Source organism: Apus apus, chromosome 1 (assembly GCF_020740795.1).
Source record: "Apus apus isolate bApuApu2 chromosome 1, bApuApu2.pri.cur, whole genome shotgun sequence".
NCBI classification, from domain to species: domain Eukaryota; kingdom Metazoa; phylum Chordata; class Aves; order Apodiformes; family Apodidae; genus Apus; species Apus apus.
In genome coordinates this window covers 25,355,926-25,374,926 of record NC_067282.1, presented here as the reverse complement: position 1 = coordinate 25,374,926, position 19,001 = coordinate 25,355,926, and the positions used below count along the sequence as shown (strand labels likewise).

Below are 19,001 nucleotides of genomic sequence, written 5' to 3'. Positions count from 1 at the left end.
ATAGCAAACAGCGATGATTATGTGACCTGGAAACTTCTTTTCCAGCCCTGGGTACTCGCTGGCTGCTGCCAGCTGGACGCATGTGAAACCTAAATCAAAACTTGATTTTACTGAGAAGACTTCCATGCTCCACTCTTCCATAGTAGGTAGAAGTAACTGAATCAGTGCTAGGTAAATATAACTAACCAAGCGCATGTTCACAGCATCCCTCTTTACGTTGTTAGACTTAAAACAGTTTTCTCCTTTTCAGTTCTGTTGTGATTTAGTCCCTGAGCAGCAGACTTCCAGCTGTAATTGTCTCACTACTCCATTTTCCAGCTGTGTGCATCTCCAAGAACTGCACAGCTTATGTCTAGACGACCCTTTGAGAAATCTCCCTCTGTGGCCTTACTGAGCCATTGCAGTGACACCGAGACTGATGATGTCAGCCCTTCCTAGACTGATGGCCATGCCTCTCCCTGCTCACCGACCAGGCGCTCGGAGGGGAGGCAGCTTCTCGGAGCTTTCTTCTGAGACCAGATTCATACACGCATCTGCACACATCTCTGCTTACATACACATGCATAGATGCACTTTTGAAGGAGGCTGGACACTGTGCTTTTACACAGTTGAGTTTTAAGTGTTTTCGCTAGCATCCGTATGGTTTTCCTTTTTTGCCTTCTGTATAAAGCTCAGAGTGAAATTTTAACAAGGACTGGTACAATTCCCCTTCTGCGCCCATGGAAATTGAATTAGAGGGGAACTTCATTACTGCATTGGCCTGCACAGACATTCTGCTGAGAGGTGATGATGCAAGTCTTCCCCAAAACAGCCGATCCTTTGTACATTTAAATAAAGTCTACATTTCCCAAAATCTCTCTGTAGTGCAGCTGTCAGCATGCTGCTGTGTGAGATGTAGAGGAGGGCACATTTAATTTCCCCTCTTGCTGACTTCAGCAAGACCTAGGATTAGGAAACAGCCCACAATGATGGTGTTTCATCTGCTTTTGTCTGTTCTTGGCATGTTAAGTTCTTCAGTAGCATGGTGGAAGCTACTGCAGTGAAGTTCCTGGGTGAATACATTTCTTCTGTTCACCTGAGGGCCTACAGGCTAATTCTGCACTGGAGGGTGAGAAATGGGTTTAGGAGTAGGAAAAAGTAGCTTCTTCCCTTCCACTGTGTGTCAGTGTTGCTGGGTCTTAGTTCTTCAGACTTGAGGTGAGACTCTCAATTCAACTCACCCAGTGTTAGCCATATGCAGTGCCTGATTTTGCTCATTTTTTTCTAGATGTTTACTGTTAGGTCGAATAGTCCATACCATGTACATATACGGTTTTCTCAAGTACATGTTTAGGGACTTGAGAGTGAGTAGTTCAGATATGAGTGTCAACAACTGGGACATGTTTATGTGGCCAAGTAAATTCTACTGAAAGGCTGCTTCCATACTAATAAATTAAATGTGTCTAGTACTGTTCTTGTCTTGGAGTCCAACTGGGATGGAGAGGCTTACTTCCATGCAGTTACTGTCTCACCTTCCAAAATAATATGACTGTGCAGTCTATGCAGACTTCTTATTAGGAGTTACCCCTGGTCCCTGCTAACTCTTGAACTGCACACAGGAGTTATTTAGGAGAGTGCTACTGGCACAGACCACAGCCATTCTAGATACTATGGTAATAATTTATGTTGTAGATAATCAGGTTCCTGTGTCCAGAAATGTTCCCCAGCACTAGTGTAGCCATAGCTAAGGTAGGCATCATATGTTTAGGAAGAATGGAAGAAAACTGTGCTGAAGCTTTTTCAGTTTCACCTTCTCCTTCTGCAGACCACAGAAATGACAGGATGGTTCCATGCTCACGTGAAGTTTGTCTTCTGTCTCTCCCCTAAGGCAAGCTTCAGATCTTAGACTAAACTTGGCGATGGAATACAGATTTACAGCATGGTGTCCATGTTTCCTGTTGACTCCTCATTTACCTGACAGACCATTCTTGCAGTCCCAGGGGAGCGTATTGTGTGAGGGATGTACCCTGTGTGATGTCTGACTCATACTGATGATAGTGTGTCATGTTGTCACTGAGGGAGATAAAGGCAACCAGACCAGAACTTCCATCATGCTATGGCCCAGGGCTTGATATGTGTGGTGGGGATATGGATCAAAACTGTAACACTTCTCCCCCTACTTCCCTGCCACTCTCAAGTGGTGAGCATCAAGAACCACCATGAATTGTCAGCAGAGAAAATGCATCAAACATGATTTTGAAACGTTTCAATGTTGGAAGTCTCCCGTTGGGTAGGCAAGTTGTCTGTTACAGAAGGCATACATCTTAAGCAACTGCTGTCCTAAAAATTGTTAAAATTAATTTGTGAATTGACATCTCTGTTATTACAGCCATGGAGCAGGTTGGCTGCCTAGGTATTTCATAATGGAGTATCTCAGCCTAGCAACACATGGCTGCTGAATAATATACAGTAATGTGTAATTTAGTAACATTAAACTAGGATGTTCTGATAATATTATTTGAAAGCTGTTTTATTTATTTAATACCATTTGTATTTTGTATGTCAGTTGAATTTGGGGAAAAAATGATTTCAGAAGAAGCTGGGGGGAGCTTGGTAGGAAATTGTGCAATGTACTTATCTACATCACATGGTCTGCAAAGCACGGCTTTTGCTTTTATACACATAGTCTTGGCGACTCTCCCACTAGCAACAATAGTGCTCAGACTCATACTGATGTCACTGTTGAGTTATTTAATTTGACTGAACAAGATTAATGTGTTTATTTAAAACCTTGGTCAAAATGGAAAGGAAAATCTCAGGACAATACTTTTATGTGAACATGTATGTTTTCCTATCTGATGATGGTGATGTTGCATTAACTTATCAGGGGCAGTTGTTTACACATGCTTACGCCTGGGAGACCCCCTCAGATAAGAAGTGTGAGCCATTTTCCCTCTCAGCCTGGAGCAAAGACTTCGACACCGCTGCTGGTCCTGCAGGCTTTCATCCCAGGCTCTAGTGCTTCCTGTTACTGCTTTCAGGGCTGATCCACAGAGATCCCAGCATTGTTTCTTTTTCTTGCCTGAGGATGGGGTTTGGTGCTGCCAAGCAGTGACAGCAGTGTGGTGGCATTTGGTGGATCCTCCCAAGGTTCTCATCAGGGCAGCAAGGGGCAGGCCCCTCCACTACATGGGATGCCTAGATGGGGCTGGCACTGGGCTTTGTAGGTCTGGCAAAGGCTGGAGACTGCCTGCCTAATTTTTATCCACGTTATGTTTTACAAGCTGCTTGAGGGTTGTTTCCTGTGATAAATCATTCTGAACTTATTTTGTTCTCACATGGTACCCTCTTAAGTGTTTTGAATAGACTTCAGTTTTAACTAAGAGGTATTAGGAACTATCCAGGTAAATGCTCCAGGTTATTGGATTTTTTTACTAAGGCAGAGAGAGGAAAAAATCTGGAATCTGAAGTTTCTTTGCACAATGGAACAATTTTGGGCAGTTCTGTGGAATTGATCATTGATGGCTGAATGGCATGAGTGAGGGGATTTCTGCCATGCCCTTTCAAGACCCACTTGACAGCTAGACATACACATAGATGGGTAACATAGAAATTGCATAAGCCAGAGCTCACTGCTGTGATGGGTGTCTGAAGCAAAGTGTGCCTGCTCTTCCTTCCAGTTCTGTAGTCCCTCTGGTTATTTTCATGCGACCTCCTATCTGCTGGTGCTTGGAATATGAATCTCCTGGGGGAGCAGCAGCAGCTGCTGCTGAGGCTTGTGACATGCCAAAGGGTCAGTTTTGTGCTTTCACTTCTGAGGGGCCAAGTGCTTACATCTCCCTAGCTCTGTGAAAGGCTTCAGGAATTTGAGCCCCTGCCCTCATCATTGCTGCTGTCATGGAAGAAGGGAAAAAGCTCCTTATGTGTATATGTATCTGCATTTCTCAGGGTGCTGGGCACCCATCCTAAGGGGTAACACAGTGGGGCAGAGGAATGACATGAGAGAAAACAGAAGGACTAGGAGGAAAACAGCTCTAGGCAGTCAGTGCTCAGCAAATGTTGCGTGTTGCTTAAGAGGTGCTGATGCTCTGGGCTATGTGTGCTTACCCTGCAGTGTGCTCCAGAGCTGTGTGGTGCTGCTCGTACCAGTCCATGCTGAGGAGCCGGTCTTTGGGATTGGCCCCCTTTATCAGTATGTTGTACCTGTGCCTGCACTTGGTGTCCCCACGTGCCCTTTGAACTCCTGCAAGAGCTGTGCATTTAAGGAAATGCAAAAGAACAGGGTTTGTGAGGTCCTGCTGCTCCCTACATCAGGCACTGTCTGTGTGTCTCTTCAGTGGCTGGGTATAAGCACTGCTGAGGACCATGTCCAGGTTGTTACTGATGCAGGGCAAGAAGGACCCAAGTCTTCCCACAGTGGTAGAGTAGGGCAGTCATGAAGCTGCTTCTCTGGAGGCATCCATTTAGAAGCTGCCCCAGTCTCTTCCTTTAAGTGCCCTCTGTTATAGTTCAGTCCTTTGAACTTGGTATGCACATGAGGTCCAGGAAGTATATTTGAAATAGTAAATTGCTTGACATAAAAGAACGTTTTTCCTCAGAGTTCCAGTCAGTGAAAATAAGTCATTTCCAGCTAAGTTTAGACTGGACTCAGCTACATAAAAAAACCCAAACCAACAACAAAAAGAAACAAACAAACAAAACCCCCCAAACAAACAATGAAACAAAAATCCCAAACTTCCCTCTGCCCAAACCAAACCAAAAAATAAACAGTAAAGTAAAACCCTCAAGAACTAAACTTTTTGTTGGAGATTATCAGTTGTACCAGTTCCTAGCAGAAGTAACTCAGGATCCATCCAGCACAAACTGTGTCCAAAAGTCTGTGGTTTTCATCCAAAAAACTGAGAGTTCTTGGAGAGAGTGAAAAAGAGTGGCGAAGCAAACAAGGTTTTTTTCTTGCATGTGACAGAATGTAAATAAGCTCAGAGAATAGTGATTGGTCTTTCAAAGGCACTAAATGAAATCTGGGATTAGTTAATTTTTAAATTTATTTTGTAGTTGATATTGTACAACTCTTGATAGTAGAGTGAGACGGGAGGGTCAGAGAGAGCGGAAATCAGAAAAACAGTCTACTTATTACTTTCATAAAATCTGATATGAAAGATATAATTTTGTAGAAGATGCTTGAGCTGAACCTACAGCTACCATCATTAAAAAAAGTGCTGCATTTTCTTTTGTCGTAAATACAACCCAAATCCTGCTACAGTTTGCCTAGTGCATTAAACTCTCAACACAAATTGAAGTGACTGGACACTTAATGCTTTCTGAGGTCCAACTTTAAAATGAGTGTGGAGGGGAGTAGGAAACAGATAAAAATAAACAGCAAAAAGCAAACAGAAAACCATTGAAAATTAAATATACATTTTGAATAATTTATTTTTCAAAAGATTTTACTGAAAGAGCATTGAAAGAAGCTTTTGAAGCCTAACTGTATATTGTATTGTTATTCCAGGCTTCATCAGCGTTTTCTAGATGTTTGGAAAGTTCTGACACCCACCCTGCTGGAGTACTTGTAACCAGTGCCTAAGACCACGAAAACATGTGTGGAAGAACCTTTCCCTGAAGGAAGCATCCATCTCAACATTGTGGAAGCACTGTACCAGCCTTGCAAGGCAAGAGAGCAACTTGTGCTTGCATTGACGCTCGTGTGTAATCTCTGCTTCTTATGCACTCCAGCACCCCTATCAGTTCCTTGTTCTCCTTTACCAGCCCTGCAGTGAAAAGGCTGCTGGGCTGGAAACAAGGAGATGAGGAGGAAAAGTGGGCTGAAAAAGCTGTTGATTCCTTGGTGAAGAAGTTAAAGAAGAAAAAAGGTGCCATGGAAGAACTGGAAAGGGCTCTGAGTTGCCCGGGTCAGCCCAGTAAATGTGTCACCATCCCACGTTCCTTGGATGGGCGGCTGCAGGTCTCTCACCGCAAAGGCCTTCCCCATGTCATCTACTGCAGAGTGTGGCGCTGGCCTGATTTACAATCTCACCATGAGCTGAAACCGCTGGAATGTTGCGACTTCCCGTTTGGTTCAAAACAGAAAGAAGTGTGCATTAACCCCTACCATTACAGGCGGGTGGAAACCCCAGGTAATTCTGTTACCTGCAAATGATTCACATCTCTCTGTTAGCTCTTCCATTGGCAGGTCTAGTTTTGGTGCATCCTCCTGAATTCTGCTCTGAAGTATGAAAAGGCAGACTGCATCTGATGGAAGGACCCTGGGTCTTCCCGTGCCTGGTGGCATCACAGCTCCAGTGGCCGGGAGTGAGTGGGGTCCCCATCCTGTTGAACCCCCGAGGTGCCCGGGTCTTGTTCAGGGTGCTGAAAGCCACCTCCCTCTTCACGGTTTTGGGTGCTGGCTGCCCTCTAAACCCTTCTCCTACAAACTGGTCACCATTTGCAGGTGGTCTAGGCACCATCCTAGACTTGCCACCCTGGCTAGATTTTATGTCTCATTGTCTGAAAACCACCGATTGACTCGTTAATCCACAGGAAAAATGTCTCACTAGCTCTCTCTTTAGAGTTCAGTAAGATCTCTTATCTTGCTGTAGGTATGAAACCAGGTCAGTTGATCCTTCCTAAATGCCTAGTTGCCTGCCTTCAGTGGGTTTTACTTACCTGAAAGGATACTTTATGTGAAATAAGTCCCCCAAGTTCCCATAAAACTTATTTTTTTCCACTGATGATCCTCTTTAGTCTGGACTCAGTCAATGCTGAAAACTTATGACGTCATTGAAGGGTCATTTAATTGGGCTTTGTGTCAATGAAACAGCTGTTAGGAAATGATAGTGTTTGGTGTTGACTTCTATGGGGATCTTAGAAGGCAGAACTGGCAGAGAGCTTGAGCAGTCATCCTGTTATCCTCTGCTCCTACTCACAAAACAAGACAAATTACCAGGTACATTCCTGACAGATGTTTTTCAAAAGAGCTCTAAAAATCTCATGTGATAGAGGCTCCACAACCTCTCCAGGCAAATAAATCTATTGCTTTGCTATCCTTACAGTTCAGAATGATTTCTAATGTCTAACCTAGCTCTCCCTTGCTGCCAAAAATCACAGGAATTTAATTTACTAATGGATATGGTTGGTAAGTGTATAATTACTATTCTGTCATTACTCTTTGTCTGGCATGAACTTTACTCTGAGGTGACATTAGGATCAGATAAGTGAACTGTGGAATGTTTCTTTTCACACAGATGAAATAAGGGAAAGACATTTGTTAACATTTGTTAAACAACAGGGGCTTCTCCCTTTTCTGATAGCCCTTCCACTGCAGCAGAGCTATCATTTTGAAGTTGCATCTCAACTGCAGTAAACATTGTCACAGCTAAATTTTTACAGCTGCAGTGAGTAGTGCTTGGTGTCAACAGTTTTCAGTGGAAAAAGCTGATCTCCTGCCTTGTTAAAATGAACTCTTCAAGAATCTAAGAAAAGATACTCGTAAAATATCCCATTTTGTGTACCTCTCTCTTTGTAGTCTCTGGTTTTTTTTTGTTTCTTCTTGTGTAACTCCAGTGTAGTTAGTGAAGTCTCCTCAGCACGGTAGCTGACAGCACTGCACAGTGCTGTTTCCAGCCCCGGTCTTCAGATCCCTTCAGTTCCAGCTTACAAATGCTAGACCTGGGGTAATCCAGCAGCTGCTCAACGGCTGCCTAAGCTTGTTGTTCTGACCCTGAAACTCAGGAACCAGCTGCGAACATGTCTCTATCATTTGTCTGTGCAGCAGACGGGCTGCACGTCTGCTAGTAAATGAGACAGGGCCAGGGTGCAGGTCCGAGCAGTGCTGAGTTGGTACCGTGTTCTGGGCACAGCTTTGGCCCATGTGGACTGGCGTGGACTAGCAGTTCTCAGGGTGCATGGTTTAGCCCACAGGAGGGGCTTTGGGCACTTAAGATGTGAACACCTTGTTTTGGAGCTGAAAGCAAGCAGAGCTGCAAGGATGCAAGCTGTGCCGTGCCAGTTCTGCACAGGAGCCTGGAATTGTTCTTGGTCTGTTGTGTTCACTCCTACCACTTTTCTTACAGGGGACAGCTTAGAAGGTGAAGTTCACAAGTGAGTCACCCCGTGCTAACGATGTGGTGCATCAAGGGGTACAACCTATTCACGTGTGCTGGGGCAGCAGCAGGAGAGGTAACTTACACCACTGAAGTGACAGTAATGCAGCTCCAGGCCAGCAGCAGTCAGAAAGCAGTGCAGCAAGGAGGTGCTGGCAAGGCATGAGAAGAAATAAGCTTGAGGAGAAAGTGGTAGCAGTGATGTCACCACAGTAAAGGCTGGAACTGATTATCCAGGTGCTAGTCTGTTTAAAAACCAGTCCTCTTTCAACTTCAGGAAATATTCTCCATCTTTGCTCTTTGTGATCTTAGGCTTCTATTACATTATCTAAATCTCATCCTCGAGAGCTAAAGAATCTACCCATTAAATTAGTCAGCATTGCATTTCTTCATAATCCACAAGCCAGTGTTATTTTCATACAAGTGTCCATCCTTTTGGGGGTCATTTTCCATCACTGCAGTCTATCTTCTTACTTAACCACTCTGTGACCAGATCTATTAACTTGTATTCAGAATGAATGAGCTGTGTCAAAGATGTGAGGGCCTCACCCTTTCTTCAGTGGCCTGGGAGATTCCTAGATCTCTTATTACTAGAGAGCAGCTTTACACTCTGGTCTGAGATCCAGGGGTTTCATTGCCTCTGCTGTATCCTCACGCTGACCATCACAGTGCTTACCACTACTCCACAGATGATGCATAATTTTTACTGCTACTACCAGTGTACTCAGCAGTTTTCCTCTCAGGTCTGCTGAGCAGCAGATGCCTTTTAGGAAAAAGCAGCATATATTTCTTCTATTTGTGCAACTGTAGGGTGGGGTTAGGCCACCTAGCCTACAGGAGATGGGTATGGTACTTCAGCTCTGCTAACACCCTTCATTGTTCTGCCTCAAAGAGCTGGTCAGAGGTCTGAATGGTTTCTTGTCAGGAGAAGCTCCAGTTTCAGAAAAATACAGAAGCTGCCTATATGTTTATTCTAGTATTTTTATATGAGATAATTGTTTGTAGATAGTGCAAATTTTAGTGTGCACCATTGATGTGGGTAGTAGGAGCCTAAATGAACTTCTCACTTAGGCTAACTCATGGCTTTTGTCAAGCCCAAATAGGACTAAGATGCGGTAGCCTCCCAGTTGAAAGACCACCTGATGATTTGTTTTTTGTGAATGGGCATGGGCGCAAGGAACAGATGGATCTCACCGCAGGGTGGGTCTCTGAAGGTAATAAACTCTTCAAAGATGGGTTGATGTGTGAGGAATTGCAGGGTGGATGTTGTACCTGGGATTAAACTGTGAGGCAGATAGGTTGTTTGCTTGCACCTGAAGCAGCGGGCTCTGGGCACAGCCAGGTTTCCAGCAAGAACTGATGCAGCTAAAGGGAGCAGGAGAAAACCTAGTGCAGGAAAGGCAGTGACAGGACTTTGAACATGATCATATTTTCAGTCAAGTAAAGATCATCAACACTTGGGCATACACAGAAGAAAGGATCCACTGCTGGCTCTCAGTGGAGAATATCAGGTAGAAGAAAAGACTCCATTGAGTGAAGACAATGCAGATAAATGAGAACAGACAGGTCCCAGTGCACTCAAGTCATTCAGTTCCATGCCTCTGGTCATACTTCCTTCAGAGTTGTTGAGCACTGGAGAGTGACATCTGTTACAAAAGAGCAAGGAGAACAAGGCCCTCTGGGGAGTTCACAGCCGCAAACAAGAAAATCTCTGAATTCCTCACCACCACAAAGGCTTCAGCCCTTTAGGCAGCCACAGAGCAGTCAGTGGAAAGATTGAGTGAGGTGGCAAAAACTGTACAGCAGAACAGGAATTAAAAGTACCCTGGTCAGAGCTGGGAAAGAGTTCAAGGCTTGAAAATTCCTCTTGCTGACTCACTCGGGGCGAGTCAAAGGCTTTTCCTGGCAAATGCTGTTCATACATCCAGATTCTCAGCTTTCATTTAGAGAAGGAGTCGCACTGAGTTCTCACAGAGCTGAAGAGAGCTGCTTCCACAGCAGCAGTACCCGCAGCGAGATGCCTGCCTCCCAGCACTGCACAGCATTGCTGGAGCACAGCTGCTCCTTGCTCAGCACCTCTGCTGGATGCAAAGGGATCACCAGTTCCCCATTTTCAAGGGCTGCTGATCAGAGCTGGCTGAGCAGCAGACCTGGCAAGCATCAAACCAGTTTCATGAAGCAGTAGAGGAAAACCCCAGAAGAAGCAGCAGCAGCTCACAGCCTGGAAATACTCACAGGAGCAAGAAATGGGAGGGATCCAGCACACCAAAACCACATCTGCAGTGGTGGTACTGGCCTTGTTCCATTATTGAGCAGATGAACTGAGCACTAGAAGAGTCTTTTTCTCTCCGCTGGCTATGAAGACACCCATGGGGGACTGGGCAGTTCATCTCAGATGTGAATACCTGTATGAGTCTTACCTGGGAGGACCAGGAAGTCCAAAAAGCTAGACACGTGGTAAAGAAGCAGAAATGCCTTTCTCTAGCAAAAGACTTAAAGGGTGGCAGAAAAATCTTCATCCCACAGGCAGGGGCACATCAGAGGCAGGAGGAAAGAAAGTAGTCTCCAGAGCCCCATCCTTGTGCTGGCCAGAAGCTAATGAGAAATGTTTTGAGCCAGAGAAGTCTCTTGCCAAGTATCCCAGTCAATGTGCACTGAAGGTGCACTCCGGGAGGGTGTTCCTACAGCCTCTTCTCATGCACATGTTTTGCATTATCTGTATATTATTTGCTTTGTAGCAATTATTCCACTCTTTCATTATGCTGGATAAATGAGAGTTCTTTGTAATTAAAAGGTGTTAGCTAACCTGCCTAAAAAGAATCGACCTTACCGAGACAGAGCTTTTGGGCCCAAACAATGTGTTAAAACACGCTCAAACCATATATTCCTGTCAGCATTTATAACCAAGAGTGCACACTGCTATTTGTTTCCATAAGCTGGTAAGGACAGACTGAAAGATTACATACTGCTGGGTTTTAGGCCAGAGGAACTCTGGACACTAGGTCAATCAATACAAGCCAGCTGAACTCTTCCCAGTGTTGGGACAATTTATCCTTGTCACAGTAGCTTAAATTGCCTCCTTATCTTCTGTGGTGGTTTTTAGATATGCACGATAGCAACTGGGGATTCATTCCTCCTCCTTGTTTTTAAGGCCTTAACTAAGACAATTGGGCACCATGTAAGCTAATAACTAATAGAGAAATACTGGGGTACATGAATCACCCATTGTAGGAGCTGTTCTCAGCCCAAGGACTACGAGAGACCCAGTTAAAACCTCAAGGTGATCTCCCATATGCAGAACTATTTAGCAAGCCTCTGTGTGTTCCAGCCTATGGGCTGCATCTTCATAGGTATCTCGCTAGTTGGGTTTTCTAAAGTGTTTTGACTCCAGTTCTGCTCCCACTGCTGATACATCAGAATCCAGAATAATTTTGGTCAACTTTAGGTTTCTCATTAGCAGTATGAGATGTAATTGAAGAGAGTTTGTGAAAAGAGGCCATACCTTCTATCAGACCAACTTTTATATGGATTAATTTGGATTTCAATTTTCTGACCTGCGTTTTTCATGTCTTAACTACCAACCATTGACATTTGCCTCCTCATGCTAGATCTTTTCTAACTGTATTGTAAGAGCTAAATGAATATTTCTGCAATATTTGAATTGCCATTTACATTTCCTTCCCACTGTCTGGCTGGCAGCATTTTCAAGTACCTGAAAACCTTTTAAATCTGGTGTCTAGCTTCTGTTCTGTACTTCCTTATGCCTATCTGTAAAAAAAATTGGTACTAAAATATGCAGTGTATTGTGGAGCACTATTAATTGTTATTAAACTTGGCTGTGGTTTTGGCAAATTCTGGTGATAATATTTAGCAAATTCCTGATATGTTCAGTCTTTCAGGAACGAAGGAATAGGTAGCTCTGAGAGGGAGAAATGTGTCTCTTGCATTTCTGTAAGTGAGCTATGTGCACATGCTGTGCCTGTGAAATTTACATTACCTTGCACAAGTCGGGAATGAGTCCATACTTTGCATATGGAATTACTGCAACTGGCTGCAGATCTGGAGAACAAAAAGGTGTAAGAATCAGCTTTTCTTTCTTGTTTTTGGACAGGTTTGTTGCCCTTCAATGACTTGTATACAGAGAGTAATATTTGGGCAGCGTGGAATATGCCTCTATTCAACTTACAAGGATATATACTTTCAAGAGTGCAGTTTTAACCAGATTTTTTCTGTTCTTTTAAAAAATTTTTAGTCTTACCTCCTGTACTTGTCCCAAGACACAGCGAGTTTAACCCTCACCTCAGCCTCCTTGCCAAGTTTCGAAACACTTCTCTGCACAGTGAGCCGCTGATTCCACGCAATGCCACCTATCCTGATTCTTTCCAGCATCCTCCGTGCACCCCTTTTCCATCATCACCCAGCCACATGTTCTCCCAGTCACCTAACAGCATCAGCTACCCCAACTCACCAGGAAGCTCTTCTGGACTAGGAAGTCCCTATCAGCTCACAGGTAAGAATGAGCTTTCAGACGTCCTGGTTGGGATGGTTTAGATTCTTGCCAGGGACTGTAGCTACAAATTGAAAAGTTGAACAGGATGGATTTGGAATGTGATTTCTTGTAACTGTCTCTTAGTATTGTCTCCCAGTCTTTCTGACAGATACTAAGAGCTGTAGTCATCTCCTCCTAGAAGTGCCTGAATGTGATTTCATTATTACTATAAGGGGAAAGTTGAGGAAAGGAGCAGGTGTACCAGGCCATCTTCTTGCCTAAAGCAAGTGTCTGATATAATCCATGGAAAAGGGCACTTGCACGACCTAAATTAGGCATGTGTAGTAGTCAGAGTGAAGAGTGAGACTGGATAAAATGGGAAATGGGTACGCAGAAATATTTGTTGTTGTATGGTGATCACACTGACTGCATAAACTTCAGGAAAGAAGGTGTTCAACAATCTGGCCCTACAGTTGGTGAAGCCACCAGGCAAATGCCTGTGACTTTGGAACATGTTTCATCAGCTCCACTGTTCTGAGATCATCAGGATTATGTCAGTCATATTGTTTGCACTGTGAAGTCCTTACTGAGTACTGCTCTAATTACCTGAGAATACAACTATGCTTTTGCTGTTAAATATACTAAGAAGGTGTCATACAGCACAGCTGGGAGCCTGCTTTAATAACAAAACATGGTTCAGATTAATTTCTGCACTTTGTTGTAACTCTTAAATAGTTTCAATGATCTCAGCTTTTTCACAAGGATTAATTCAGGTCAGAATCTTGTAGTGTAATGGTTTAAAGTCTCAACTACAAAGCATATAAATTCATGTCCTTAATAGTATGCTTATTTTGATATTAAGTGAAAGAAAGGTGTTTATTTTTACAAGGTGTTTGTAGTGTTTGACCTTCTTTTTAAGCTGGACACTTTTACCACAGTATGATGTTTCTCCTTCCCTCCTTATTCATTGAATGGACCATCATTAGTTTCTTCTCTAACTGTATACTCCAGATTAAATCATACTTGGTGACGTTGAAACATTTCAGCAAGTAGTAGGTCTTGTTTGTCTTCTCCCACCTTTTTCTTTCACCTCTGTGTAACCACACTGGATTTGGTGGAGCTGGTCCTGACAGGTAAATCAGGCCCATTCCAACTAGGTAATGACTCTTTGACTCGTGCATTTAACTGAACTTGGGACCTTGCAAAGCTACTTAATAATGGAATTGGCTCAACCTGAGCTTCAGTATATCACAGCACACAGCATGCTGATAAGCATAATTTGCCTGTGTAACAATTGGGGATGGAAGACTATCTAAAGCAAACTGGAGTTACATTAAGAACCTTGAGTAGGATTGGTGTGACCAAATATAGATGTCAGCAATGCAAATTTCTACATCTCAGGTAGTTGTCTATACTCCCTCTGTAATCAGTGGAGAAAAACAGGCACTCCTAGAACAAGTTTCGTTGCATCTTAAGGTATATGTCTAAAGCAGCTGAGGTGCACCGTGTCTGCAGTACGTATTTTTCTTTAGTGGGTATAAGGAGAGCTTATGGTGACTAGTTTAGACATTAGTGTAGGCATCAAAAATACCTGTATAACCACATGATATTCCTTTCTGTGACTTGTATCCTCTTCCATTCTTTCTTGATTATGTTTTACTTTTCTAGCCTGTTGCATTTTCTGTGGGAGGGTTATGTCATCTGTTAGAAATACCATACAGTGTATGAAATTCCTAAATACTGAACAGTGCTTACATAGAATAACATACATGTGCAGTACTTACTAGGAATAATGAAGAATTACCTTATGAGACAGTTCACATCTATCCACTCTGGGTGAAGCTGCTCTGTTTTGAGGGCCAGCCAGCAGACCCTTAAAACGAGGAAATTTCAAACTGGCATCAAGTTAAACCCTGGTCTTCTTAAAGAGACTCTTAGTCCTGCAAGCTTTTATATGGTTATATGTATATAATTTACCCATAAGCCCACCGAGTTTCTGTTCAAATGAATAAAACTACATCTTTTCAGTGCTTATGCAGTGAATGTTGGCATTTTCTAATATGAAAATGAAGTCTCTTTTTCTTGGGCTTTCTAACACCTCCTGTCTTTCTTGAGAATCCCCACTGTATAGCCACCTTCTCTTCTAGTTTACCATGCCATAAATGAAACAAGTCAGGAGCTGGACAGTTGTGAGTTGATACTTTTTCTCTGTATTTTTTCATCACATCCGTTGCTCTTTGATGGGAGACTGAACAAACCAGAAGAGGGCCATCCTTCCCTTGCAGGACAGAGGTAAAAAGGACAATCTGGAGGGAGTTTTGCCAAATCTGATTTTAAGAGTACAAAGGCTTCCCAGAGGCTTTTACTATAGCCTGTTAGGAAAGAGAGCTTTCTCCCAGAGAATAAATTAAAGTTAGCTTCTGCTCTTACATCATCCTCTTCAAGTCGTACATTTGGGAAAGAAGTCTGGAACTGAAGAGTCAAACTGTGTTACTTTTTTAAGGTAATAGCTCGTTCTGACAGAGAGCTTGACTAGACATCAGTCTAGGCCTGAGGCACTGTTGTGACTGTCCTTCTCACTTTTCAAATGCAGCATCTCCAACATGACAGTCCTCCTTCTTGTCCTCCCTGAACATGTAGTAGTCTTACTCTGGAAGGGATATCTGTTCTCTGCTTCCAGCCCTTCTCTAGCTAAACAATGCTGAATAAGCTCAAAGTACTCACCCAAGAAAAGCTGCAGAGAGTTTACCAACATATTGATTTAGGTGTCTATTCTTTCTTTTCTTTTTTTTTTTCCCTTCTTTCTAATAGTGGAAACTCCACCCCCACCTCACCATGCAAGAGAACCTCCAGGAAACCACAATGGGCAGTCAATGGATGCAATAGCTGAAAGTCAACTAGTGCTGTCTTTGCCCAATGGAGGTAAATCTGCCGATGGAGAAGCTGAAAGTAAATAACCATTTGTACTCTTCTACTATTCTTCAAAGATAAACTGTTAACCAAAAAAAGTTGTTATCTGAAGAAGAAGGTTCAGTGGTTTGTAGTAATAGGTTTCAGACAGTTTTACAGTAAGGCTGTGTACTAGAGCCACCTGTTAGCTAGCAGAACAGGTTGATTTAATAATTCAGTGAATTATTTGTGAAGTTACAGAGTTTACACCTTTTTTGCATCCATGTACTGTTACATTTAGAATGCTGTTAAGGAAAGCAAACACTATTATCTACATTGTAAAAACAAAGATACCAAATCGAGAATGGTGAGGCAATATAACACAAAAGAGCACTATCAATATCAGAGCTGATTTCTTTATCACCTTTGAGTTTCAAGTACTTTAAAGCCATGTAGTTGAGATCTTTCTTATTGCCATCTTTGTATTAATGTTACATTACTGGCTGGCTGGAAAAGAAAAACACACGTTCTAGTGAAGCACAAAGAGATTTTTACAGAAAGCCAAACTCTTTGTTCTCATGTAAGAATGCTTTAGTGGGAGAGGGCATGGGTACTCAGAATAGAAGGGACTGGGATCCTCCTCAGTTTCCTCAAAGCAACATCATGACCTGTCCAGCATGGCCTCCACTACCTCCAGACTAGTAGTGGCAGGTGATGCCTCCACTGTTTGAAGCCTGTGGCTGCAGAGCAGCAAGGGGAAATGGAGTTCCTCTACTGGGTTTTCCTTTGGCTTCCTGCTAACACAAGGGAAAAATAACAATTGTTCTTTTAGTCCAGCATACTGTAGTCCTCAAAAAATGTCCTTTGTGGCATGAGGAGTGAACACTGCGTACACATGCACATTAAAAAAATGCCAGCCTTCTGAAACAGTGAGAAATGTGCATCACAGAACTGAGGCAGAAGGAAGATGAGTGCCTTAGTGCTAGTTGCAGATGGGTACACAGAATTGCCAGATACTGACTAGTTATCAGACCCCAACACTTCGAAATAAACTGTCAGGATCCTTTCATCTCTTAGCATAGTTTACCATCCATGATCACTGCCCTAGTGAATATTAGTTAGAAGCTTATTAGAGGTTATGCACAGAGGTGCTCTGAGGGCAGGGGCTTTTGCATGCCTGTGGTGAGCAGGCAGGATAAGGTTTCCCACTAATTCCTGAAGGACGAATGAGGCTCAGAGATTATGATACATCTTGTAGGCTGTTTTCTCTGAGTGAGAAAACCTGGGCAGGGGTAGATGCTATAGAAATGACCTAGCTGACATTTATGCTTATGGTCCCACATGGAAGCAGAAAGCCTCAAAGCATGTGAAAAAACTGTGGGAAGTGATTGATTACTTCTGATCTTCGGAGTTTGGTATAAGGCTGAAGGCTCGGCTCAGTTTTAACTTGCTTTGAGCCCATCTGTCATCCCTAGCTCCTACTGGTGTGCAGAGCAGATGCCTTGGTTCAGCAAGGAATGTCAGCATGTGCTTAAATTAATGCGGTGCAATTACCACTTTTGAGAACAAGTGGGACTTACCTCAGGGTACCAGCCCTTTGCATGTTTGGGGCTCCAGTCATGAAATTAAGGACAGAAGCTGCTGTTGAGATAAAGCTTGACATAAGTAAATGTTCAGATGAAGAGCCAGGGTGGTGAGAGAGGGAGAGAGGGAGGAAAGAAAACAAAGAATGTGTAAAAAATATTACTGAGACCTGAGCAGCTGATCAGTTTTACTTCCTACAGACTTTCGTCCTGTTTGCTATGAGGAACCCCAACACTGGTGCTCTGTTGCCTACTATGAACTTAACAACCGGGTAGGGGAGACTTTCCAGGCTTCCTCTCGAAGTATCCTTATAGATGGATTTACAGATCCCTCCAATAACAAAAACAGGTTCTGCCTAGGACTGCTATCAAATGTAAACCGCAACTCTACTATAGAAAACACCAGGAGACACATAGGAAAAGGTAAGAGAAAATCCCTTCTTGTTGGTAATGTTCAGAGCTTGAAAGAACTGTGCATTGCATTAACAAATGTAGCTGATTAGTCAGATGTGCTTGTCTTAAAACCAAAGCTGTGAGATTACTTCTGAAATAGAAAAAAAAGCAGCTGATTTTTTTTCTGACTGGATAACAATCAGCAGAGTAGCTCCTTACAAAAGCTATTTACTTGGCCAGTGAAGAGAAAAATGTTGTTTATAGTTGTGTGTTCTAATTTAGCAGTATGTATTTTCATTTTATTTATTAGAGCTTCTGGCAACTGGGAATATTGCCATTGAAATGCCACTAAAAGGATAATTGCTGGTGCCTCAGGGCTGGTTCTCCTACCACCAAATAACAAAGGAAGATGGATGAAACACTTAGTAGTTGAGTTATTTGGCCGAGGAACTCTACCAGAGTTGCTTTTGTAGCTTTTTTCCCCCCTACCAGTCTGATTCACTGCCTTGTTAGCTTCTCTCCAATAAACTAAGCCCTGCAGTAGTTCTCCCTGTATGCTTCCCTTCTGCTGCACGCAGAGGTGTATGCTGTTGGTGACAGGTACAAGGAGACCATGCCTGGACATGGGTGGCTGCACACACTCCATCCCATGTCACTAGGGCTGTGTAGGGCCTGATAATTCTCCCAGAACTTACTGTTGTTTGCAGCAGTGAGTCAGAAGCCCTGTACTGGCCACATCTCTGTGCAGATGAAGGTTTGCCTGTTCTGGTATATCCAGTCTAGACTCATTATCTTGCCAGCCCAGCCTCTCACCAGTAGCTGCCTGGGAATGGATTTCCCACTGGGCTAATTAACTCTAATTGTTCCACTCCTATTACCTTGTCAACCTCACCTCATTTCCCAGGCCTAGAGCAGTATTTTAATTGGCTCTTGATAGTCTAGTGTTGAATGACTGAGTACGAGGAAGCTCAGAGATAAATGTGACAGTTTTTACAAAAAGCAGTGAACCTGAAGGCTAGTGCAGGAGATGTTGCACTTAGCTCTTGCACTTTTCTCCAAAAGGGAAAGCACTTTTGTTGCGGGTGCACTGTGTGTGAAGCCAGTGTGATGCTAGAAGTGTCAGTTGTAGTAGTTTGTTATGACAGGTGGAAGTGACTTGTACATCTAGTTCTAACTTAGTCAGACAATAAAGCAGAGCTTCTCTATCAGCACAAGCTGTCAGAGGGTGTAGATCAAAGCTTAGCCTGGCCCTAAAAGAAGAATGACAAAAGATCCCAGTCAAAGCTGTCATCTGAGGATGTTATGTCCTGTGACTTTCTGCCTCAAAAGAGGAAGAGACAGAACAGGAAGAAAATGAGGTAAATGCTAATGGTTCTCATCCATTCAAATCTGAAGATCTGTCTTCATTGATTAAAAGTCCTTTAAAGGCTTGTACTAAGAAACTGCCCAAGGGAAGGGAGCAGGTTGCCCAGAGATGGGCTTAGTGTATCAGAGATCCTTAATTTTACTGCTCTTTCCTGTTTATGCAAATCTTAAAAAAAACCATGTTCAAGTGGAATAGAAGTACCA

General features: G+C 43.2%; 1 protein-coding gene across 2 annotated transcripts in view; it reads left to right on the top strand.

The window, feature by feature from the left end:
* Positions 1-19,001, top strand: part of SMAD9 (SMAD family member 9) — a 39,150-nt gene that overhangs the window by 9,959 nt on the left and 10,190 nt on the right. The window contains exons 2-5 of one of the 2 annotated variants that reach the window (XM_051625214.1): positions 5,489-6,113; positions 12,331-12,588; positions 15,379-15,489; positions 17,241-17,462. In XM_051625214.1, the coding sequence (XP_051481174.1) occupies positions 5,702-6,113; positions 12,331-12,588; positions 15,379-15,489; positions 17,241-17,462 (1,003 nt within the window). In that variant the 5' untranslated portion in view covers positions 5,489-5,701. Of the gene's footprint in view, positions 1-5,488; positions 6,114-12,330; positions 12,589-15,378; positions 15,517-17,240; positions 17,463-19,001 lie in introns of both variants that reach the window. The other variant, XM_051625204.1, reaches the window with a different exon arrangement.